The sequence below is a fragment of the Panulirus ornatus genome, unplaced genomic scaffold (genome assembly GCF_036320965.1).
Source record: "Panulirus ornatus isolate Po-2019 unplaced genomic scaffold, ASM3632096v1 CTG_5919_pilon, whole genome shotgun sequence".
NCBI lineage: Eukaryota > Metazoa > Arthropoda > Malacostraca > Decapoda > Palinuridae > Panulirus > Panulirus ornatus.
Window position 1 is genome coordinate 227,706 of NW_027265000.1, and position 27,295 is coordinate 255,000.

General features: G+C 41.9%; 1 protein-coding gene across 1 annotated transcript in view; it reads left to right on the forward strand.

The window, feature by feature from the left end:
• Positions 1-747: 747 nt before the first annotated feature.
• LOC139748521 (monocarboxylate transporter 9-like) overlaps positions 748-27,295 on the forward strand; it is a gene marked incomplete at its 3' end in the record, with an annotated part of 51,653 nt that continues 25,105 nt past the window's right edge. Inside the window, exons 1-2 of the mRNA XM_071661585.1 lie at positions 748-1,019; positions 1,417-3,895. Coding sequence (XP_071517686.1) covers positions 3,419-3,895 — 477 coding nt within the window. The remainder of the gene's footprint in view (positions 1,020-1,416; positions 3,896-27,295) is intronic.

The following is a 27,295-nucleotide window of genomic DNA, read 5'->3' on the forward strand; positions in this document are numbered from 1 at the left end:
GTGGAAATCGCTGGAGTGTTGCATATATACCCTGATGACAAGGCGATACTGCGCTTCTATCCAGACAGCTTGTCGACCAGGGAACCTGCTAAATAGCGGGTACTATGAAGGCCCAATTGACCGCACTTACATCTCCCAATAGTGAAGATGTCATCTCCAAAGCAGCTCTTCAGATGAAAAAAAAAAATTAACAAGAAACAAGTATGGTCATCCGATACTGGCAATAGTGACGTCAGTATTCTTGATTCTGTCACAAGTTTCGTGTTAACACAGTTGTCAGGGAATCGCGATTGTGTAAATCCATCAGAAAGAGTCAAGCGACTTACGACACTTTGGAGATGACCTTGTATACACGGTTGGCTGTGGGAAGAACAAACCACACAAGCATCCGTCAAAGATGCTGAAAGATGCACATGAGAGCCTAATACATCCATCCAGTCCAGAAATATAACAACAGGATGCACCATCCAACTATGAGGGAAGCGTCTCTCCAACTCATGCAGCAAGTCTGATCTTATCAAGACATAATGGAAAAATCCTAAAACATTGGACGATATTGAAAGACAAGTTATTCTACACCTGCTTCAAAATGACAAATTATCAATGAGAGGATGTTGGAGAAGAGGACACTCATATGCTCCTACATGCACAACATGCAGCTGCCACTGACTACCAGGCTGTTACCATCTCAGCAGGAGATACAGATGTACTATTAGTGTTGTGTCTTAGTTTGGCGCAATCCTTCCTCTGGGTCAGACGTGCCAGCTGTATGTGCTCTGCAGCACGATAATCTAGACCAGATCTTTTTGTTGTGATTATTCATCGTACTGTCACTGAATCTTTTCAAGCAAATTTTTTTGTGTTTCTGGGTGATTAACAAGTTGTGTATCATGTCTTAGTGCCCAAAGGCACTGTGAATTTTGAGGTGAAGAAATAAATAACATTCCTTCAAGTGTGCTTGGGAAACACTGCGCGGGTATCTGGGCTGGTGGAACGCTCTCGTAAGCCTAACGTGCAAGGTACTGTTTTATCTGTGAGTTTTCTTTTTATGTGTTATCATTTCATCTATTCAAATAGGACATTTTTCTTTTCTAAAGATTTGTTAGCTAATTTCTATGTGGTAGTGTTGAAGAATGCTATAAACTGTGACGTAAAAAGAAGCAGATATACACGATCAGGTCACATGAGCCGAGGACGCGCGGCACCGCGGAGGAATGTGAGTGTAGGGAACTTGGTCGTGTTCATAATGTCGAAGGTTAAGTGTCCACAAGGCTGGTTGTTTACTAAGTCTTATTTTCTTTATTACTGAACTTATTTTTACTACTTCAACATGTCGGCATGCCAACAGTATTCTGTGTGTAATGGGAAGGTTTATGTCCAGTTTTACACAAATCTTGCGATGTATTTGGTTTGCAGGTCTTGCGTGGCCCAACAGACCGTGGAGGAAAAGCTGGCTGCAGCTATTGATGAAATATCTGCTCTAACCCACATGGTGGATGTGCTTCAGGACATTGTCAACACCAGCTTGCTGAAAGCATCAGGATGTGAGCCATCAACGCTGGCAAGCTTCCCGGAGGATGATGCTGACCTGTTACACTAACGCTGGTCGTGTTGACCTCGTGCAGTAACACTTGTCGTGTTAACCTTTTGCACTGACATTGTTCATGTTAACCTGGTGCACAGACACTGGTTGTGTTAACCTGGTGCACTAACACTGGTCGTGGTGACCTGGTACAGTAACGCTGATCGTGTTGACCTGGTGAACTGATACTGATCTTGTTGACCTGGTGCACTAACGCAGGTCGTAGTGACCTATTGCCCTAAACGACCGCATTAACAGAGATCATATTAACCTGGTGCACTAACGCGGGTTGTTTTGACCTGTAGTACTAACACTGTTCCTGTTGACTTGGTGCACTAACGATGGTCGTGGTGCAATAACACTGTTCCTGTTGATCTGGTGCACTAACGATAGTCGTGGTGACCTGGTGCATTAACACTGTTCCTGTTGATCTGGTGCACTAACGATGGTCTTGGTGACCTGGTGCATTAACACTGCTCCTGTTGATCTGGTGCACTAACGATGGTCTTGATGATCTGGTGCATTAACACTGCTCCTGTTGGTCTGGTGCACTAACGATAGTCGTGTTAACCTCGTGCACGAAAGGTTATCGGGGTGGCCTTATGCACTAACGCAAGTCGTGTTGACCTAATGCAGTAAGAGTGGTCGTGTTTACCTGCAGCTCTAACGCTGGTCGTTGTGACCTGGTGCACTAAGAGTGGTCGTGTTGACCAAGTGCGCTAACATCTGGTCGTGCTGACCTGGTGAGCAAACACAGGTTGAGGTGACCTGTTCAGCGAGAGTGATTATGTAGACCTGATGCACTAACAGAGGTCTTGTTCATCTGGTGCACTAACAGAGATCTTGTTTACCTGGTACACTGAAGCTTGTCTTGGTGACCTGGAGTACTAATGCTGGTCGTGTTGACCTGGTGCTAGTAATAAAGATGGTCAAGTTGACCAGGATACCCCAAGGATGGTTGGCGATCCAATAAAATCCCTTCCAAGGAGCGGTGATGACAATGACTTGTGTTCCCTGTGATTACTACGATCATATGAGACGTGCAGTGACTCACTGTACCTATACACGGATCTTCAGCAGGTCCAGCATACTACATATTTGTTTGACGAAATTAATCACCTCGCAGTCCAATGCCTCAATAAGGATGTGATCAGTATTGTCGTTTAACAGGTACAGTAGAGAATAAGGATCATATTGGAACATGAATGTCCTAAAATGTAAATAAATCATTTACAATATAGCACTCACAGCACAGTTCCATATCTTATATTCTCGATAAGACTAATTTCCTTTTATCTTTCAAGTGGCTGCCTGCTTGCTCCTGACCAGGGTTATCAGGCCATGACAATCACCAGGATCACAAGATCGTTGACCCGTTGTTAACATCGATATTCAGATTACACGGACGGCATGAGGCAGCGGAGAGACCTCACTCGGGACGAGCCGTAACACTACCCACCTGCTCGCCGGGACTGACGTGGAGTCTGTGTTGGAAGTAGTGATTAATGATAGGAAAATCGTCGTGCCTTCAGAGAGTGGATAAGACACTCCATCGTTGTCCAGTGATCATCCCACAGGAGAGGGAGAGCATTCAGATGCTGACATGTGTGGTGATGCAGTAAACACTTGAGATAAAGAGAAGGAAAGATAAGCCAGAGATAACGTGAACAGTTGCAAGATACCACCTGGTAGCAGGCTACACACTCTCGTCCCCACAGCTAGAGGAGGTAGTGAAACTAGTCTCCCAGACGGTAAGACTGACAGATGCAAGACTCTACAGAATGAGTGAAAGTTAAGTGAATAATTCATTTGGTGTACACGTAATATCAAGAAACAATGAGTGATGACGAAAAAAATGGTATGAAACAGATAAACGATGATGAAATATCAGATACAGGTCACATGTTACTGGAACCTGAAGGAGACAAAGCAGTATGTTTTCCTAAGATACGTGAGAATGGCAAGGGAAAAATGGACGCTGAGAGGGTTAAGCAGACCAGTACAGGAAGCACGAGAGAATCCAGCAGCCACAGTACAAACCTCAACATCCACGCCAGTTACCCGGACGGAGGTATGAACACCAGGAGGTCGGGGAGACACCACATACAGAAAGGAGAATCTGGTAACGTACAGGTGGATCCCGGAGTGGTCAGGTGTTGTGATGGAGGGGACAGCAACCACGAGCAGATACACAACTCGTCCGCAGGAGAGACACAAGATCCTAGCACCTCCCCGGCGACGTTGGAGGAGAACCTGCAGGTGCCTGACGGTGGCTGGGGATGGCTGGTGGCGTTAGGTACCTTCACCATCATGGTAAGTTTCAAGCATAACTTAGTACCACTGTACTTTTAACAGTAGTTTTTATTGCATGAATTATATATAAGAGCTCAGGTGCAAATTTTGTAATATTCAGCAAATCTTTATATATAAATATATTATTGGTAGATGATGTGTGCATTAGGTGTTTCCTTCCAAGAATTAATGTGATAAATATTCAAGGAAACAGATGATTTGTATGTGGCATTTATGGATCTGGAAAAGGCGTATGACAGGTGGATAGAGGTGTTTTGTGGAAGGCCTTAAGAGTATAAAGAGTGGGAACTAAGTTGCTAGAAGCAGTTAAAAGTTTTTATCAACGATGTAAGGAATGTGTGCTGGTAGAAAAAGCGGAGAGTGATTGGTTCTCAGTGAAGGTTGGTATACGGCAGGAGTGTGTGATGTCCCCATGATTGTTTAATTTGTTTATGAATGGGATGGTTAAGGAGGTAAATGCAAAAGATTTGGAGAGAGGGGAGTGTTTGTAGACCGCTGGGATGAGAGGGCCTGGGAATTGTCAGATGTTATTCGCCGATGATACAGCTCTGGTGGCTAATTCGAGTGTGAAAATGCAGAAAACATTGGAAAAGTATGTGAAAGTAGAAAGATGAGAATAAATGTGAATTGGAATAAGGTTATCAGTTTCAGAAGGGTTGAGGGACAAGTTAGTTGGGATGCAAGTTTCAATGGATGAAAATTCATCCCCCTTAATCACTCTCCCTTTCTCGGGTTACGACCAGACATAGCAGACAGACCTTGGCCTTGAAAGTATTATGTTCTAGGCGGGAACCAAGTGTGGTGTGATTTAAATAACTTTGTTAAGTACTGACACCTGATGAGGCGGACTGTCTCCACGAAACATGTCTTGCCACATGTATAGAAAAATTACAGGTAAAATAAGATTGTATGAACTCCTACTGAAGTTGGATTTCACCATTATACTATCTAACAGGGGAAACAGAAGAAGGAGTCACGCGGGGAGTGCTCATCCTCCTCGAAGGCTCAGATTGGGGTGTCTACATATTTGTGGATGTAACCAAGATGAGAAAAAAGGAGAGATAGGTAGTATGTTTGAGGAAAGGAACCTGGATGTTTTGGCTCTGAGTGAAACGAAGCTCAAGGGTAAAAGGGAGGAGTGGTTTGGGAATGTCTTGGGAGTAAAGTCAGGGGTTAGTGAGAGGACAAGAGCAAGGGAAGGAGTAGCATTACTCTTGAAACAGGAGTGGTGGGAGTATGCGATAGAGTGTTAGAAAGTAAATTCTAGATTGATATGGGTAAAACTGAAATTTGATGGAGAGAGATGGGTGATTAGAGGGAATAATTGGTATACATGTGGTGTTCAGTGTTGTAAATGGAAATGGTGAAGAGCTTGTAGATTTATGTTCTGAAAAAAAGGACTGGTGATTGGGAATACCTGGTTTAAAAAGCAAGATATACATAAGTGTACATATGTAAGTAGGAGAGATGGCCAGAGAGCGTTACTGGATTACGTGTTAATTGATAGGCGCGCGAAAGAGGGACTTTTGGATGTCAATGTGCTGAGAGGTGCAACTGGAGGGATATCTGATCATTATCTTGTGGAAAGCGAATGTGAGGATTTGTTGGGGTTTTCAGAAAAGAAGAGAGAAATTAGGGTGAAGTGAGTGGTGAGAGTAAGTGAGCTTGGGAAGGAGACCTGTGTGAGGAAGTACCAGGAGAGACTGAGTACAGAATGGAAAAAGATGAGAACAAAGGAGGTAATGGGAGTGAGGGAAGAATGGGATGTATTTAGGGAAGCAGCGATGGCTTGCGCAAGAGATACTTGTGGCATGAGAAGCGTGGGAGGTGGGTTCATTAGAAAGGGTAGTGAGTGGTGGGATGAAGAAGTAAGATTATTAGTGAAAGAGAAGAGAGAGGCATTTGGACGATTTTGGTAGGGAAAAAATGCAAATGTGTGGGACATGTATAAAAGAAAGAGACAGGAGGTCAAGAGAAAGGTGCAAGAGGTGAAAAAGAGGGCAAATGAGAGTTGGGGTGACAGAGTATCATTAAATTTTGGGGAGAATAAAAAGATGTTTTAGAAGGAGGTAGATAGATAAAGTGCGTAAGTAAAGGGAACAAATGAAAACTTCAGTGAAGGATGCTAATGGGGAGGTGATAACAAGTAGTGGTTATGTGAGAAGGTTATAGAGTGAGCATTTTGAAGGTTTGTTGAATGTGTTTGATGATAGAGTGGCAGATATAGGGTGTTTTGGTCAACGTGGTGTGCAAAGTGAGAGGGTTAAGGAGAATGATTTGGTAAACAGAGAAGAGGTAGTAAAAGCTTTGCGGAAGATGAAAGCCGGTAAGGCAGCAGGTTTGGATGGTATTGCATTGGAACTTATTAAAAACGAGGTGACTATATTGTTGACTGGTTGGTAAGGTTATTTAATGTATGTATGATTCATGGTGAGGTGCCTGAGGATTGGCGAAATGCTTGCATAGTGCTATTGTACTAAGGCAAAGGGGATAAGAGTGAGTGCTCAAATTACAGAGGTATAAGTTTGTTGAGTATTCCTGATAGATTATACGGAAGGGTATTGATTGAGAGGGTGAAGGCATGTACAGAGCATCATACTGGGGAAGAGCAGTGTGGTTTTAGAAGTGGTAGAGGATGTGTGGATCAGGTGTTTACTTTGAAGAATGTATGTGAAAAATACCTACAAATGCAAATGGATTTGTATGTAGCATTTATGGATCTGGAGAAGGCATATGATAGAGTTGATAGAGATGCTCTGTGGAAGGTATTAAGAATATATGGTGTGGGAGGCAAGTTGTTAGAAGCAGTGAAAAGTTTTTATCGAGGATTAAGACATGTGTACGTGTAGGAAGAGAGGAAAGTGATTGGTTCTCAGTGAATGTAGGTTTGCGGCAGGGGTATGTGATGTCTCCATGGTTGTTTAATTTGTTTATGGATGGGGTTGTTAGGGAGGTGAATGCAAGAGTTTTGGAAAGAGGGGCGAGTATGTAGTCTGTTGTGGATGACAGAGCTTCGGAAGTGAGTCAGTTGTTTTTCGCTGATGATACAGCGCTGGTGGCTGATTCATGTGAGAAACTGCAGAAGCTTTTGACTGAGTTTGGTAAAGTGTATGAAAGAAGAAAGTTAAGAGTAAATGTGAATAAGAGCAAGGTTATTAGGTACAGTATGGTTGAGGGTCAAGTCAATTGGGAGGTAAGTTTGAATGGAGAAAAACTGGAGGAAGTAAAGTGTTTTAGATATTTGGGAGTGGATCTGGCAGCGGCTGGAACCATGGAAGCGGAAGTGGATCATAGGGTGGGGGAGGGGGCGAAAATTCTGGGGGCCTTGAAGAATGTGTGGAAGTCGAGAACATTATCTCGGAAAGCAAAAATGGGTATGTTTGAAGGAATAGTGGTTCCAACAATGTTGTATGGTTGCGAGGCGTGGGCTATGGATAGTGTTGTGCGCAGGAGGATGGATGTGCTGGAAATGAGATGTTTGAGGACAATGTGTGGTGTGAGGTGGTTGGATCGAGTGAGTAACGTAAGGGTAAGAGAGATGTGTGGAAATAAAAAGAGCGTGGTTGACAGAGCAGAAGTGTGTGTTTTGAAGTGGTTTGGGCACATGGAGAGGTTGAGTGAGGAAAGATTGACCAAGAGGATATATGTATCGGAGGTGGAGGGAGCAAGGAGAAGAGGGAGAACAAATTGGAGGTGGAAAGATGGAGTGAAAAAGATTTTGTGTGATCGGGGCCTGAACATGCAGGAGGGTGAAAGGAGGGCAAGGAATAGAGTGAATTGGAGCGATGTGGTATACCGGGGTTGACGTGCTGTCAGTGGATTGAATCAAGGCATGTGAAGCGTCTGGGGTAAACCATGGAAAGCTGTGTAGGTATGTATATTTGCGTGTGTGGACGTATGTATATACATGTGTATGGGGGGGGGGGTTGGGCCATTTCTTTCGTCTGTTTCCTTGCGCTACCTCGCAAACGCGGGAGACAGCGACAAAGTATAAAAAAAAAAATATATATATATATATATATATATATATATATATATATATATATATATATATATATATATATATATATATATATATATATGTATGTATATATATATATATATATATATATATATATATATATATATATATATATATATATATATATATATATATATATATATATATGAATATATATATATATATATATATATATATATATATATATATATATATATATATATATATATATATATATATATATATATATCTTGCTTTTTCGCTGTCTCCCGCGTTAGCGAGGTAGCGCAAGGAAGCAGACAAAAGAATGGCCCAACCCACCCACATACACACGTATATACATGCATGTTCACACACGCAAATAAACATAACTATGCATCGCAACGTATATATATATATATATATATATATATATATATATATATATATATATATTGTTACGAACTCCTTATTCAGGCTAGGTCGCCAGTAACATATATGTTACAGATACCACTGATCCTTGTTTCACAACGGGACAACATAATCATAGAGTTATGGGATGGAATTAAAGACCAGCATTACATTAAAGCTACTTATAATGAAAGAATCTAAGTGTACAAAGATAAGCACATAAATCAGGCATGAATCATTTACGTTAACTTTGGTACATGATTTAACATTCCAGATAAGATTTCAAGCCGGGAGATCTCTTTCCTTTATGACAGTTCTTCGATAACATTACATTGATAATTATAACGGGCTTACAGGCTTACAGCGCAGCAGGGCTTACAGTCTTACGTGCTTACGGCAGGGGAGACCACCTGACTCGCTGGGCTAGAGAGAGAGAGATCTCAGCGGGTGTCATGGGTATATATTACAAAGACGAGTCTCCGCCCTGCTGGCTATAACGCCACCCTTGATTGGATATGGGACTCAGAGCACTCGTGATTGGTTGGGGTATTCTAGCGACACACATCTGGACAGCTCACCCTCCTCTTGATTGACAGCTCAAGGACAAATGACCATCTGGTTTCCAAAATTAAATTATCAAGCCTAACGCTTGGTTGGAACAGAAGCTCCAAGCCATTCTCAGAGGAAGAGATCTCTATACACAAAGACACACACACGTAATATACACGAACATATGGGTACAGACACACGTGTTCCGTAACACCCCCCTCCTTAAAGGAGAAAATTCCTGGAAGAGGAATTTTCTTACCTTAAGAGCGGGATAAACAATCATCTAACACAATGTTAACACGTGAGGTGTGCTAAAAACAATGTAACGTATAAATTGTACATAACAAGGCCCACCTATTTAACTTCTGACTCCGATCCCGTAACTTAACATTTTGAAAGGGGTTGGTGGTCAGTACACTCTAAAGTGATTGGCTTATGGGCACAAATATACAGAGTGTTATAATACAAAATAGAATAACAAAGGTTACTTCTATGATTGCCTGAAGAACACAAATAAACATGCAAGTGATGCAATGCTAATATTAAAGACAAAAGTTCCTTCTCAATGGTAGAATAATTCCTTTGGGCTTGATTGAATTTCTAACTAAAATAACTTACAGGGTGCTCAACATGGTTCTCGTCCTCCTGCAAGAGGACAGCACCGGCTCCCACATAGCTGGCGTCAACAGCTAACTTGAAAGGTTGATCAAAATTAGGGGCCTGCAAAATAGGATTATTACAAAGAATGGATTTTAATTGATGAAAGGCTATGTCACACTACTCATTCCAAACATCTAATATCATTCTTCAATAAATCTGTCAAGAGAGGTTACGACTGTTGCAAAATTTACAATGAACATCCTATAGTACCCAACCATATCCAAGCAACACTTCAGTTCTCTCACGCCCCCGCCCGGGTCCCAGGTCTTCGAGGCACTCGCAGCTACGTCGTCGACTTCGTCACACACGGCTACTGCTGGACGTAAGATGATGCAGACTGGCACCGTCGGTTCCAAAGGTGGAGGATCACGACTGAAATAGGGCTTAGGCATGTTGACGTGGCATAATCTCCGACCTCTGCGCCTATCGGGGGTAGAGACAAGGTAGTTGGAATCTCCTACACTCCAGATAATGGTGTAAGAACCCTTAGAAATGACAACCAAGGGTTGACCTGGCTGCTGCAGTTGAAGCAACACCTCGTCGCCCGCCTCAAACCTTCTCAAACAAATTCGTTTGTCAGGCCATATTGTCCTCCGTTCCTGAGTCTCTCTTGAATGGGCGCGAGACAAATCTTCAGTCTCACCCACTGATTCTTGTACAGACTCGTAACCAGCACAGGAGGTATCACACATCTCGCTAATTTCATCCTCAGGGAGAGTCTTCTCTCTTGAACGAGCATGAGACAAACCCTCAGTCTCAACGGAGTCTACACCAGGGGAGAGGGTATCACAGAGCTCCCTCTCACTAGACTCACTCGTAGGAAGAGACTTCACTTCCTCCGTCTTAACGGAGTCTACACCAGGGGAGAGGGTATCACACAGCCTCTTCTCGCTGGCCTCACTCTCATGAAGAGTCTTTAAGTCCGCCGTCTCAACGGAGGCTACACCAGGGGAGAGGGTATCACACAGCTTCCTCTCGCTGGCCTCACTCTCATGAAGAGTCTTTAAGTCCACTGTCTCAACGGAGGCTACACCAGGGGAGAGGGTATCACACAGCTTCCTCTCGCTGGTCTCAGTCGGGGGGAGAGTCTTAACTTCCTGCGTTTCAACGGAGTCTATACCAGGGGAGAGGGTATCACACAGCCTCCTCTCGCTGGTCTTCACTTCCTCCTTTTCAACGGCTATGTCCTCAGGCACACGGCCTGCCGTGCCAGCTGTCATAGACCTGGCATCATCGTGGTTAGAGACTAACTCTGGTACTTCTTCATCAAGCTGCACTGCCTCCGTGGACTCCACCGGGCCCGTAGGCAACACCGGCACTGGGTTCATCTTCCCACCCGCTAGGTCATTGCCTAACACAAAGTCCACACCTGAGACAGATAACCTATCTACAACCCCTATGAGAGCATGGCCCGTGAAGAGATCTGTTTCTACCCTCACATCGACTAGTGGAGCTTCCTCGGAACCCGACAGTCCATCTAGCAAGACTCGGTCTCCAAACTCTCTTCGCGGCACCAAGCCATCCAACATTAGGGACTGCAGCGAACCAGAACCCCGTAATACGGTTACTTTTCGTCGTACACCACATCTACTAACATAGCCCTCAGACAGGAACGCATTGTAGTTCCCACAGAACGGATCCTTAACTACACTCTCGCAACCCCTCTTTTTCCTAAGAGCAGGGACAGCCTCACCTACTTTACTAAGTGGCCCTAAAGTTGAGACGAGATTCACCGGTCTACTCTTGGTAGAATCTCTAAATTCCTTCTCTCGAGCCCAGCAATCCCTCACCTGGTGCCCAGCCTTGCCACAATAAAAACAACTCTTAACTCTGTTGGAGTATTTCCCCTTACTTTCATGAGTTACCGGCAAGGTAGCAGATTCAGATGGGATTACATAATCATTGGTCCTCCCTCTGCCGTCGTGGCCCTTTGAATGCCTGCCCGCGTCAAGTTTGACATCTAACATGTACTCATCTGCTAGTTTCCTAGCCTCCTCAAAATCCTTTGCTGATTTAGTTATTACGTACTGCCTTACATCACGGGGTAGACCGTCCTTACATTCCTCGAACACAAATAGTTTCAGGACCGATTCAGCATCTATATAAGCTCTCGCGGAACGTACCCACCGCATGGCTAACTTGTACTTCTCACAAAAGTGATCTAGGTAGGGTTAATCAGGGCGCTTATGCTTAGTTCGAAATCTGAGTCGGTGTGCTTCCGGACTTAAATCATAAGAATTTATCACTGCCTGCTTAACGACCTCATAATCACCACACTGGTCATCGTTCAACGCGGTGTATGTGGATTCAGCTTTGTCAAAAAGGAGGGGCCGCAAAACTGTCACCCAGGCTGACTTCGGCCAAGAGCAGTCACGGGCAGTCTGTTCAAATTTTAGGAAAAAGGAAGCCACATTATCTTCATCGAACTTAGGTACGAGATGTAAGTTTCCCAACCGAGACGACACTGGTCCTGATGGTGAAGCGTTAAGTCTAAGTTTTTCACGTTCGAGAGCCAACCTAGCTTGTTCAGTCTGCTCCTTTTGTATTTCTGCATTGATCTTAGCTATCTCTAGTTGAATTCGCCAGTACTCGGGATCAACATTATCATCACTAGGGATATGGGGAGGGATCGAGGCTTCGGCCAACGTCACTGTTGGAGCGGTATTGTCGTCACTGATTTTAACATCAGGCGCAGCATCTACTATCTGTTCACTAGCAAAATGATTTATGACTAAGGTCTCCAACTGTACTTTACTAGCTTTCCGGTCATAATTCAATTTTAACCTATTTGCAATAAGCTTCAACTCATGCTTTGTTAAAGATCTGATGTCCTCGTGAGAGGGCTCAGATCCACAGAACTGGTCAACGTCAGCGTTGCTGGTCAACGGCATGATTAACGAAAAGGAAAGGGATTCCGTTAAGGCAAGAAATATCCTGGCAAGGTCGCCAATTTATATTTTACGAACTCCTTATTCAGGCTAGGTCGCCAGTAACATATACGTTACAAATACCACTGATCCTTGTTGTTTCACAACGGGACAACATAATCATAGAGTTATGGGATGGAATTAAAGACCAGCATTACATTAAATCTACTTATAATGAAAGAATCTAAGTGTACAAAGAAAAGCACATAAATCAGGCATGAATCATTTACGTTAACTTTGGTACATGAGTTAACATTCCAGATAAGATTTCAAGCCGGGAGATCTCTTTCCTTTATGACAGTTCTTCGATAACATTACATTGAAAATTATAACGGGCTTACAGGCTTACAGCGCAGCAGGGCTTACAGGCTTACGTGCTTACAGCAGGGGGAGACCACCTAACTCGCTGGGCTAGAGAGAGAGAGATCTCAGCGGGTGTCATGGGTATATATTACAAAGACGAGTCTCCGCCCTGCTGGCTATAACGCCACCCTTGATTGGCTATGGGACTCAGAGCACTCGTGATTGGTTGGGGTATTCTAGCGACACACATCTGGACAGCTCAAACTCCTCTTGATTGACAGCTCAAGGACAAATGACCATCTAGTTTCCAAAATTAAATTATTAAGCCTAACGCTTGGTGGGAACAGAAGCTCCAAGCCATTCTCAGAGGTAGAGATCTCTATACAAAAAGACACACACACGTAATATACACGAACATGTGGGTACAAACACACGTGTTCCGTAAAAATATATATATATATATATATATATATATATATATATATATATATATATATATATATATATATATATATATATATATATATATATATATATATATATATATATATATATATTATTTTTATTTATTATACTTTGTCGCTGTCTCCCGCGTTTGCGAGGTAGCGCAAGGAAACAGACGAAAGAAATGGCCCCACCCCCCCCCCCCCCATACACATGCATATACATACGTCCACACACGCAAATATACATACCTACACAGCTTTCCATGGTTCACCCCAGACGCTTCACATGCCTTGATTCAATCCACTGAGAGCACGTCAACCCCGGTATACCACATCGCTCCAATTCACTCTATTCCTTGCCCTCCTTTCACCCTCCTGCATGTTTAGGCCACGATCACACAAAATCTTTTTCACTCCATCTTTCCACCTCCAATTTGGTCTCCCTCTTCTCCTCGTTCCCTCCACCTCCGACACATATATCCTCTTGGTCAATCTTTCCGCACTCATTCTCTCCATGTGCTCAAACCACTTCAAAACACCCTCTTCTGCTCTCTCAACCACGCTCTTTTTATTTCCACACATCTCTCTTACCCTTACGTTACTCACTCGATCAAACCACCTCACACCACACATTGTCCTCAAACATCTCATTTCCAGCACATCCATCCTCCTGCGCACAACTATATCCATAGCCCACGCCTCGCAACCATACAACATTGTTGGAACCACTATTCCTTCAAACATACCCATTTTTGCTTTCCGAGATAATGTTCTCGACTTCCACACATTCTTCAAGGCCCCCAGAATTTTCGCCCCCTCCCCCACCCTATGATCCACTTCCGCTTCATGGTTCCATCCGCTGCCAGATCCACTCCCAGATATCTAAAACACTTCACTTCCTCCATTTTTTCTCCATTCAAACTCACCTCCCAATTGACTTGACCCTCAACCCTACTGTACCTAATAACCTTGCTCTTATTCACATTTACTCTTAACTTTCTTCTTCCACACACTTTACCAAACTCAGTCACCAGCTTCTGCAGTTTCTCACATGAATCAGCCACCAGCGCTGTATCATCAGCGAACAACAACTGACTCACTTCCCAAGCTCTCTCATCCCCAACAGACTTCATACTTGCCCCTCTTTCCAATACTCTTGCATTTACCTCCCTAACAACCCCATCCATAAACAAATTAAACAACCATGGAGACATCACACACCCCTGCCGCAAACCTACATTCACTGAGAACCAATCACTTTCCTCTCTTCCTACACGTACACATGCCTTACATCCTCGATAAAAACTTTTCACTGCTTCTAACAACTTGCCTCCCACACCATATATTCTTAATACCTTCCACAGAGCATCTCTATCAACTCTATCATATGCCTTCTCCAGATCCATAAATGCTACATACAAATCCATTTGCATTTCTAAGTATTTCTCACATACATTCTTCAAAGCAAACACCTGATCCACACATCCTCTACCACTTCTGAAACCACACTGCTCTTCCCCAATCTGATGCTCTGTACATGCCTTCACCCTCTCAATCAATACCCTCCCATATAATTTACCAGGAATACTCAACAAACTTATACCTCTGTAATTTGAGCACTCACTCTTATCCCCTTTGCCTTTGTACAATGGCAATATGCACGCATTCCGCCAATCCTCATATATATATACATATATATATGTATATATATATATATATATATATATATATATATATATATATATATATATATATATATATATATATATATATATATGGAAGCGGAAGTGGATCATAGGGTGGGGGTGGGGGGGGCGAAAATCTTGGGAGCCTTGAAAAATGTGTGGAAGTCGACAACATTATCTCGGAAAGCAAAAATGGGTATGTTTGAAGGAATAGTGGTTCCAACAATGTTGTATGGTTGCGAGGCGTGGGCTATGGATAGAGTTGTGCGCAGGAGGGTGGATGTGCTGGAAATGAGATGTTTGAGGACAATGTGTGGTGTGAGGTGGTTTGATCGAGAAAGTAACGTAAGGGTAAGAGAGATGTGTGGAAATAAAAAGAGCTTGGTTGAGAGAGCAGAAGAGGGTGTTTTGAAATGGTTTGGGCTCATGGAGAGAATGAGTGAGGAAAGATTGACCAAGAGGATATATGTGTCGGAGGTCGAGGGAACGAGGAGAAGTGGGAGACCAAATTGGAGGTGGAAAGATGGAGTGAAAAAGATTTTGTGTGATCGGGGCCTGAACATGCAGGAAGGTGAAAGGAGGGCAAGGAATAGAGTGAATTGGATCGATGTGGTATACCGGGGTTAACGTGCTGTCAGTGGATTGAATCAGGGCATGTGAAGCGTCTGGGGTGAACCATGGAAAGCTGTGTATGTATGTATATTTGCGTGCGTGGACGTGTATGTATATACATGTGTATGGGGGTGGGTTGGGCCATTTCTTTCGTCTATATCCTTGCGCTACCTCGCAAACGCGGTAGACAGCGACATAGAAAAAAAAAGAATATATATTTATATATATATATATTCTTTTTTTCTTTTTTCTTTCTTTTAGGAATACTCAACAAACTTATACCTCTGTAATTTGACAGCTCACTTTAATTCCCTTTGCCTTTGTACAATGGCAGTATGCAAGCATTCCGCCAATCCTGAGGCACCTCACCATGAGTCATACATACATTAAATAACCTGACTGACTAGTCAACAATACAGTCACCCCCTTTTTTAATAAATTCCTCTGCAATACCATCCAAACCCGCTGCTTTGCCAGCTTTCATCTTCCGTAAAGCTTTTACTACCTCTTCTCTGTTTACCAAATCATTACCTAACCCTCTCACTTTGCACACCACCTCAACCAAAACAAACTATATATGCCACTCTATCATCAAACGCATTCAACAAATCTTCAAAAAGCTCACTCCATCTCACATCACCACTACTTGTTATCACCTCCCCATTAGCCCCCTTCACTGAAGTTCCCATTTGTTCCCTTGTCTCACGCACTTTATTTACCTCCTTCTAAAACATCTTTTCATTCTCCCTAAGATTTAATGATACTCTCTCACCCCAACTCTCATTTGCCCTCTTTCTTACCTCTTACACCTTTATCGTGACCTCCTGCCTCTTTCTTTCGAAAAGCCTTTCTCTTCTCATTCACTAATAATCTTACTTCTTCATCACATCACTCACTACCCTTTCTAATCTGCCAACCTCCCACGCTTTTCATTCCACAAGCATCTTTTGCACAAAACATCACTGCTTCCCTAAATACATCCCATTCCTCCCCCACTCCCCTTACGTTCTTTGTTCTCACCTTTTTCCATTCTGAACTCACAGTCTCCTGGTACCTCCTCAAGCAAGTTTCCTTCCAAAGCTCACTTACTCTCACCACTCTTTCACCCCAACATTCTCTCTTCTTTTCTAAAAATCTCTGCAAATCTTCACCTTAGCCTCCACAAGATAATGATCAGACATCCCTCCAGTTGCACCTCTCAGCACACTGACTTCCAAAAGTCTCTCTTTCGCGCGCCTATCAATTAACATATAGTCTAATAACGCTCTCTGGCCATCTCTCCTACTTACATACGTATACTTATGTATATCTCTCTTTTTAAACCAGGTATTCCCAATTACCAGTCCTTTTTCAGCACATAAATCTAAAAGCTCCTCACCATTTCCATTTACAACACTGAACACCCCATGTACACCAATTATTCCCTTAACTGCCACATTACTCAACTTTGCATTCAAATCTCCCATCACTATAACCCGGTCTCGTGCATCAAAACTACTAACACATTCACTCGGCTGCTCCCAAAACACTTGTCTCTCATGATCTTTCTTCTCATGCCCAGGTGCATAAGCACCAATAATCACCCATCTCTCTCCATCAACTTTCAGTTTTACCTGTACGAATCTAGAAATTTGCTTTCTTACACCTAACACATACTCCCACCACTCCTGTTTCAGGAGTAGTGCTACTCCTTCCCTTATTCTTGTCCTGTCACTAAACCCTGACTTTACTCCCTGTACCCTTGAGCTTCATTTCATTCAGAGCAAAAAACATCTAGGTTCCTTTCCTCAAACATAATACCTGTCTCTCCTTTTTTCTCATCTTGGTTACATCCACACACATTTAGACAACCCTACTCTGAGCCTTCGAGGATGATGAGCACTCCCTGCGTGACTCCTTCTTCTGTTTTTTCTTAAGTTGAAATACAAGGAGGGGAGGGTTTCCGCCCCCCCCCCCCCGCTCCCCCGCTTTGCGAGGTAACGCAAGGAAACAGACGAAAGAAATGGCCCAACCCACCCCCATACACATGTATATACAGGCGTCCACACACGCATATATACATACCTACACAGCTTTCCATGGTTTACCCCAGACGCTTCACATGCCCTGATTCAATCCACTGACAGCACGTCAACCCCGGTATACCACATCGATCCAATTCACTCTATTCCTTGCTCTCCTTTCACCCTCCTGTTTGTTCAGCAACCGATCACACAAAATCTTTTTCACTCCACCTTTCCACCTCCAATTTGGTCTCCCACTTCTCCTTGTTCCCTCCACCTCCGACACATATATCCTCTTGGTCAATCTTTCCTCACTCATTCTCTCCAATTGCCAAAACCATTTCAAAACACCCTCTTCTGCTCTCTCAACCACGCTCTTTTTATTTCCACACATCTCTCTTACCCTTACGTTACGTACTCGATCAAACCACCAAACACCACATATTGTCCTCAAACATCTCATTTCCAGCACATCCATCCTCCTGCGCACAACTCTATCCATAGCCCACGCCTCGCAACCATACAACATTGTTGGAACCACTATTCCTTCAAACATACCCATTTTTGCTTTCCGAGATAATGTTCTCGACTTCCACACATTCTTCAACGCTTCCAGAATTTTCGCCCCGCCCCCACCCTATGATCCACTTCCGCTTCCATGGTTCCATCCGCTGCCAGATCCACTCCCATATATCTAAAACACTTTACTTCCTCCAGTTTTTCTCCATTCAAACTTACCTACCAGTTGACTTGACCCTCAACCCTACTGTACCTAATAACCTTACTCTTATTCACATTTACTCTTAACTTTCTTTCACACACTTTACCAAACTCAGTCACCAGCTTCTGCAGTTTCTCACATGAATCAGCCACCAGCGCTGTATCATCAGCGAACAACAACTGACTCATTTCCCAAGCTCTCTCATCCCCAACAGACTTCATATTTGCCACTCTTTCCAAAACTCTTGCATTCACCTCCCTAACAACCACATCCATAAACAAATCAAACAACCATGGAGACATCACACACCCCTGCCGTAAACCTACATTCACTGAGAACCAATCACTTTACTCTCATCCTACACGTACACATGCCTTACATCCTCGATAAAAACTTTTCACTGCTTCTAACAACTTTCCTCCCACACCATATATTCTTAATACCTTCCACAGAGCATCTCTATCAACTCTATCATATGCCTTCTCCAGATCCATAAATGCTACATACAAATCCATTTGCTTTTCTAAGTATTTCTCACATACATTCTTCAAAGCAAACACGTGATCCACACATCCTCTACCACTTCTGACACCACACCGCTCTTCCCCAATCTGATGCTCTGTACATGCCTTCACCCTCTCAATCAATACCCTCCCATATAATTTACCAGGAATACTCAACAAACTTATACCTCTGTAATTTGAGCACTCACTCTTATCCCCTTTGCCTTTGTACAATGGCACTATGCAAGCATTCCGCCAATCCTCAGGCACCTCACCATGAGTCATACATACATTAAATAACCTTACCAACCAGTCTGTAATACAGTCACCCCCTTTTCTAATAAATTCGACTGTAATACCATCCAAACCTGCTGCCTTGCTGGCTTTCATCTTCCGCAAAGCTTTTAATACCTCTTCTCTTTTTACCAAATCATTTTCCCTAACCCTGTCACTTTGCACACCACCCCGACCAAAACACCCTATATCTGCCACTCTATCATCAAACACATTCAACAAACCTTCAAAATACTCACTTCATCTCCTTCTCACATCACCACTACTTGTTATCAACTCCCCATTTCCGCCATTCACTGAAGTTCCCATTTGCTCCCTTGTCTTACGCACTTTATTTACCTCCTTCCAGAACATCTTTTTATTCTCCCTAAAATTTGATAATACTCTCTCACCCCAACTCTCATTTGCCCTCTTTTTCAACTCTTGCACCTTTCTCTTGACCTCCTGTCTCTTTCTTTTATACATCTCCCACTCAATTGCATTTTTTCAATGCAAAAATCGTCCAAATGCCTCTCTCTTCTCTTTCACTAATAATCTTACTTCTTTATCCCACCACTCACTACCCTTTCTAAACAACCCACCTCCCACTCTTCTCATGCCACAAGCATCTTTTGCGCAATCCATCACTGATTCCCTAAATACATCCCATTCCTCCCCCACTCCCCTTACTTCCATTGTTCTCATCTTTTTCCATTCTGTACTCAGTCTCTCCTGGTACTTATTCACACAAGTGTCCTTCCCAAGCACACTTACTCTCACCACCCTCTTCACCGCAACATTCACTCTTCTTTTCTGAAAACCCATACAAATCTTCACCTTAGCCTCCACAAGATAATGATCAAACATCCCTCCAGTTGCACCTCTCAGCATATTAACATCCAAAAGTCTATCTTTCGCGCGCCTGTCAATTAACACATAATCCAGTAACTCTCTCTGGCCATCTCTCCTACTTACATACGTATACTTATGTATATCTCGCTTTTTAAACCAGAAATTCCCAATCACCCCAGTCCTTTTTCAGCACATAAATCTACAAGCTCTTCACCATTTCCATTTACAACACTGACCACACCATGTATGCCAATTATTCCCTCAACTACCACATTACTCACCTTTGCATTCAAATCACCCATCACTATAACCCGGTATCGTGCATCAAAACCACTAACACTCTCATTCAGCTGCTCCCATTACATATGTATATCTATGTATGTATATATATACAAATATATATATATATATATATATATATATATATATATATATATATATATATATATATATATATATATATATATATATATATATATATATATATATATATAGATATATATATATATATATATATATATATATATATATATATATATATATATATATATATATATATATATATATTTTTTTTTTTAAACTTTGTCGCTGTCTCCCGCGTTTGCAAGGTAGCGCAAGGAAACAGACGAAAGAAATGGCCCAACCCCCCCCCCCCATACCCATGTATATACATACGTCCACACACGCAAATATACATACCTACAGAGCTTTCCATGGTTCACCCCAGACGCTCCACATGCCTTGATTCAATCCACTGACAGCACGTCAACCCCGGTATACCACATCGCTCCAATTCACTCCCTTCCTTGCCCTCCTTTCATCCTCCTGCATGTTCAGGCCCCGATCACACAAAATCTTTTTCACTCCATCTTTCCACCTCCAATTTGGTCTCCCTCTTCTCCTTGCTCCCTCCACCTTCGACACATATATCCTCTATGTCAATCTTTCCTCACTCATCCTCTCCATGTGCTCAAACCACTTCAAAACACCCTCTTCTGCTCTCTCAACCACGCTCTTTTTATTTCCACACATCTCTCTTACCCTTACGTTACTCACTCGATCAAACCACCTCACACCACACATTGTCCTCAAACATCTCATTTCCAGCACATCCATCCTCCTGCGCACAACTCTATCCATAGCCCACGCCTCGCAACCATACAACATTGTTGGAACCACTATTCCTTCAAACATACCCATTTTTGCTTTCCGAGATAATGTTCTCGACTTCCATACATTCTTCAAGGCCCCCAGAATTTTCGCCCCCTCCCCCACCCTATGATCCACTTCCGCTTCCATGGTTCCATCCGCTGCCAGATCCACTCCCAGATATCTAAAACACCTCACTTCCTCCAGTTTTTCTCCATTCAAACTCACCTCCCAATTGACTTGACCCTCAACCCTACTGTACCTAATAACCTTGCTCTTATTCACATTTACTCTTAACTTTCTTCTTCCACACACTTTACCAAACTCAGTCACCAGCTTCTGCAGTTTCTCACATGAATTAGCCACCAGCGCTGTATCATAAGCGAACAACAACTGACTCACTTCCCAAGCTCTCTCATCCCCAACAGACTTCATACTTGCCCCTCTTTCCAAAACTCTTGCATTTACCTCCCTAACAACCCCATCCATAAACAAATCAAACAACCATGGAGACATCACACACCCCTGCCGCAAACCTACATTCACTGAGAACCAATCACTTTCCTCTCTTCCTACACGTACACATGCCTTACATCCTCGATAAAAACTTTTCACTGCTTCTAACAACTTTCCTCCCACACCATATATTCTTAATACCTTCCACAGAGCATCTCTATCAACTCTGTCATATGCCTTCTCCAGATCCATAAATGCTACATACAAATCCATTTGCTTTTCTAAGTATTTCTCACATACATTCTTCAAAGCAAACACCTGATCCACACATCCTCTACCACTTCTGAAACCACACTGCTCTTCCCCAATCTGATGCTCTGTACATGCCTTCACCCTCTCAATCAATACCCTCCCATATAATTTACCAGGAATACTCAACAAACTTATACCTCTGTAATTTGAGCACTCACTCTTATCCCCTTTGCCTTTGTACAATGGCACTATGCACGCATTCCGCCAATCCTCAGGCACCTCACCATGAGTCATACATACATTAAATAACCTTACCAACCAGTCAACAATACAGTCACCCCCTTTTTTAATAAATTCCACTGCAATACCATCCATACCATATATATGTAATGAAGAAAATTGAGAAAAATCGTAAGCCAAAATTCCTGTTTCATGATAAGAGAAGTGGACCAGGCAGTATGATACAGTGGTTAAATTGATGAAAACTACTATTGACGTCTGTGTAAATAAATTATACATTTCCCTTTTCCATATCCAGAGGTTGAACCATTATGTGACATTCATTTTTTTTCATTTCATTTCAAGCTAGAAGTTTCAGTTTTCTAAAATTATTTCTTACATTTTTCACATGTATATATGTGTGTATGTGTATATGTGTGTATATATGCGTAAGTATGTATGTCTCAACCTTCGAGGAGGATGAGCACTCCCCGCGTGACTCCTTCTTCTGTTTCTCATTTTAGAAAGTTAGAAAATACAAGGAGGGGAGGATTTCTGGTCCCCCGCTCCCGTCCCATCTAGTCGCCTTCTACGACACGCGAGTAATGCGAGGGAAGTATTCTTTCGCCCCTATCCCCAGGGATGATATACATATATATATGTATATACACAAATACACACACACACACACACACACATATATATATATATATATATATATATATATATATATATATATATATATATATATATATATATATATATATATATATATATATATATATATATATATATATATATATATATATATACATATATATATATATATATATATATATATATATATATATATATATATATATATATATATATATATATATATATATATATATATATATATATATATATATATATATATATATATATATATATATATATACATATATATATATATATATATATATATATATATATATATATATATATATATATATATATATATATATGTATATATATATATATATATATATATATATATATATATATATATATATATATATATATATATATATATATATATATATATATATATATATATATATATATACATATATATATATGTGTGTGTGTGTGTGTGTGTATTTGTGTATATGCATATATATATGTATATCATCCCTGGGGATAGGGGCGAAAGAATACTTCCCTCGCATTACTCGCGTGTCGTAGAAGGCGACTAGATGGGACGGGAGCGGGGGACCAGAAATCCTCCCCTCCTTGTATTTTTTAACTTTCTAAAATGAGAAACAGAAGAAGGAGTCACGCGGGGAGTGCTCATCCTCCTCGAAGGTTCAGACTGGGGTGTCTAAATGTGCGTGGATGTAACCAAGATGTGAAAAAAGGAGAGATAGGTAGTATATTTGAGGAAAGGCACCTGGATGTTTTGGCTCTGAGTGAAACGAAGCTCAAGGGTAAAGGGGAAGAGTGGTTTGGGAATGTCTTGGGAGTAAAGTCAGGGGTTAGTGAGAGGACAAGAGCAAGGGAAGGAGTATCAGTACACCTGAAACAGGAGTTGTGGGAGTATGTGATAGAATGTAAGAAAGTAAATTCTCGATTAATATGGGTAAAATTGAAAGTTGGTGGAGAGAGATGGGTGATTATTGGTGCATATGCACCCGAGCATGAGAAGAAAGATCATGCGAGGCAATTGTTTTGGGAGCAGCTGAATGAGTGTGTTAGTGGTTTTGATGCACGAGACCGGGTTATAGTGATTGGTGATTTGAATGCAAAGGTGAGTAATGTGGCAGTTGAGGGAATAATTGGTATACATGGGGTGTTCAGTGTTGCAAATCGAAATGGTGAAGAGCTTTTAGATTTATGTGCTGAAAAAGAACTGGTGATTGGGAATACCTAGTTTAAAAAGCGAGATATACATAAGTATACGTATGTAAGTAGGAGAGGTAGCCAGAGAGCGTTATTGGATTATGTGTTAATTGACAGGCGCACGAAAGAGAGACTTTTGGATGTTAATGTGCTGAGAGGTGCAACTGGAGGGATGTCTGATCATTATCTTGTGGAGGCTAAGGTGAAGATTTGTATGGGTTTTCAGAAAAGAAGAGTGAATGTTGGGGTGAAGAGGGTGGTGAGAGTAAGTGAGCTTGGGAAGGAGTCTTGTGTGAGGAAGTACCAGGAGAGACTGAATACAGAAGGGAAAAAGGTGAGAACAATGGAAGTAAGGGGAGTAGGGGATCAATGAGATGTATTTAGGGAATCAGTGATGGATTGCGCAAAAGATGCTTGTGGCATGAGAAGAGTGGGAGGTGGATTGATTAGAAAGGGTAGTGAGTGGTGGGATAAAGAAGTAAGATTATTAGTGAAAGAGAAGAGAGAGGCATTTGGACGATTTTTGCAGGGAAAAAATGCAATTGAGTGGGAGTTGTATAAAAGAAAGATACAGGAGGTCAAGAGAAAGGTGCAAGAGGTGAAAAAGAGGGCAAATGAGAGTTAGGGTGAGAGAGTATCATTAAATTTTAGGGAGAATAAAAAGATGTTCTGGAAGGAGGTAAATAAAGTGCGTAAGACAAGGGAGCAAATGGGAACTTCAGTGAAGGGCGCAAATGGGGAGGTGATAACAAGTAATGGTGATGTGAGAGAGAGATGGAGTGAGTATTTTGAAGGTTTGTTGAATGTGTTTGATGATAGAGTGGCAGATATAGGGTGTTTTGGTCGAGGTGGTGTGCAAAGTGAGAGGGTTAGGGAAAATGATTTGGTAAACAGAGAAGAGGTAGTAAAAGCTTTGCGGAAGATGATAGCCGGCAAGGCAGCAAGTTTGGATAGTATTGCAGTGGAATTTATTAGAAAAGGGGGTGACTGTATCATTGACTGGTTGGTAAGGTTATTTAATGTATGTATGACTCATGGTGAGGTGCCTCAGGATTGGCGGAATGCGTGCATAGTGCCAGTATACAAAGGCAAAGGGGATAAGAGTGAGTGCTCAAATTTCAGAGGTATAAGTTTGTTGATTATTCCTGGTAAATTATATGGGAGGGTATTGACTGAGAGGGTGAAGGCATGTACAGAGCATCAGATTGGGGAAGAGCAGTGTGGTTTCAGAAGTGGTAGAGGATGTGTGAATCAGGTGTTTGCTTTGAAAAATGTATGTGAGAAATACTTAGAAAAGCAAATGGATTTGTATGTAGCATTTATGGATCTGGAGAAGGCATATGGTAGAGTTGATAGAGATGCTCTGTGGAAGGTATTAAGAATATATGGTGTGGGAGGCAAGTTGTTAGAAGCAGTGAAAAGTTTTTATCGAGGATGTAAGGCATGTGTACGTGTAGGAAGAGAGGAAAGTGATTGGTTCTCAGTGAATGTAGGTTTGCGGCAGGGTTCTGTGATGTCTCCATGGTTGTTTAATTTGTTCATGGATGGGGTTGTTAGGGAGGTGAATGCAAGAGTTTTGGAAAGAGGGGCAAGTATGAAGTCTGTTGTGGATGAGAGAGCTTAGGAAGTGAGTCAGTTGTTGTTCGCTTATGATACAGCGCTGGTGGCTTATTCATGTGGGAAAGTGCAGAAGCTGGTGACTGAGTTTGGTAAAGTGTGTGAAAGAAGAAAGTTAAGAGTAAATGTGAATAAGAGCAAGGATATTAGCTACAGTAGGGTTGAGGGTCAAGTCAATTGGGAGGTAAGTTTAAATGGAGAGAAACTGGAGGAAGTAAAGTCTTTTAGATATCTGGGAGTGGATCTAGCAGCGGATGGAACCATGGAAGCGGAAGTGAATCATAAGGTGGGGGAGGGGGCGAAAATCCTGGGAGCCTTGAAGAATGTGTGGAAGTCGAGAACATTATCTCGGAAAGCAAAAATGGGTATGTTTGAAGGAATAGTGGTTCCAACAATGTTTTATAGTTGCGAGGCGTGGGCTATGGATAGAGTTGTGCGCAGGAGGGTGGATGTGCTGGAAATGAGATGTTTGAGGACAATGTGTGGTGTGTGGTGGTTTGATCGAGTAAGTAACGTAAGGGTAAGAGAGATGTGTGGAAATAAAAAGAACGTGGTTGAGAGAGCAGAAGAGGGTGTTTCGAAATGGTTTGGGCACATGGAGAGAATGAGTGAGGAAAGATTGACCAAGAGGATATATATGTCGGAGGTGGAGGGAACGAGGAGAAGTGGGAGACCAAATTGGAGGTGGAAAGATGGAGTGAAAAAAATTTTGTGTGATCGGGGCCTGAACTGCAGGAGGGTGAAAGGGGGGCAAGGAATAGAGTGAATTGGATCGATGTGGTAGACCGGGGTTGACGCGCTGTCAGTGGACTGAATCAGAGCATATATATATATATATTTTTTTTTTTTTTTCATACTATTCGCCGTTTCCCGCGATAGCGAGGTAGCGTTAAAAACAGAGGATTGGGACTTTTTTGGAATATCCTCACCTGGCCCCCTTCTTTTGGAAAATTAAAAAAAAAAAAAAAAGAGAGGGGAGGATTTCCAGCCCCCCGCTCCCTCCCCTTTTAGTCGCCTTCTACGACACGCAGGGAATACGTTGGAAGTATTCTTAATCACCTATCCCCAGGGATATATATATATATATATAAATATATATATATATATATATATATATATATATATATATATATATATATATATATATATGCATAAATATATATGTCTCCCATTTTAGAAAGTTAAAGATACAAGGAGGGGAGGATTTCTGGCCCCCCGCTCCCGTCCCCTCTAGTCACCTTCTACGACACGCGAGGAATGCGTGGGAAGTATTCTTTCACCCCTATCCCCAGGGATAATGTATATATATATATATATATATATATATATATATATATATATATATATATATATATATATATATATATATATATATATATATATACATGCATATATATATGCAAGAGGTGAAAAAAAGGGGAATTGAGAGTTGGGGTGAGAGAGTATCATTAAATTTTAGGGAGAATAAAAAGATGTTCTGGAAGGAGGTAAATAAAGTGCGTAAGACAAGGGAGCAAATGGGAACTTCAGTGAAGGGCGCAAATGGGGAGGTGATAACAAGTAGTGGTGATGTGAGAAGGAGATGGAGTGAGTATTTTGAAGGTTTGTTGAATGTGTTTGATGATAGAGTGGCAGATATAGGGTGTTTTGGTCGAGGTGGTGTGCAAAGTGAGAGGGTTAGGGAAAATGATTTGGTAAACAGAGAAGAGATAGTGAAAGCTTTGCGGAAGATGAAAGCCGGCAAGGCAGCAGGTTTGGATGGTATTGCGGTAGAATTTATTAAAAAAGGGGGTGACAGTATTGTTGACTGGTTGGTAAGGTTATTCAATGTATGTATGACTCATGGTGAGGTGCCTGAGGATTGGCGGAATGCGTGCATAGTGCCATTGTACAAAGGCAAAG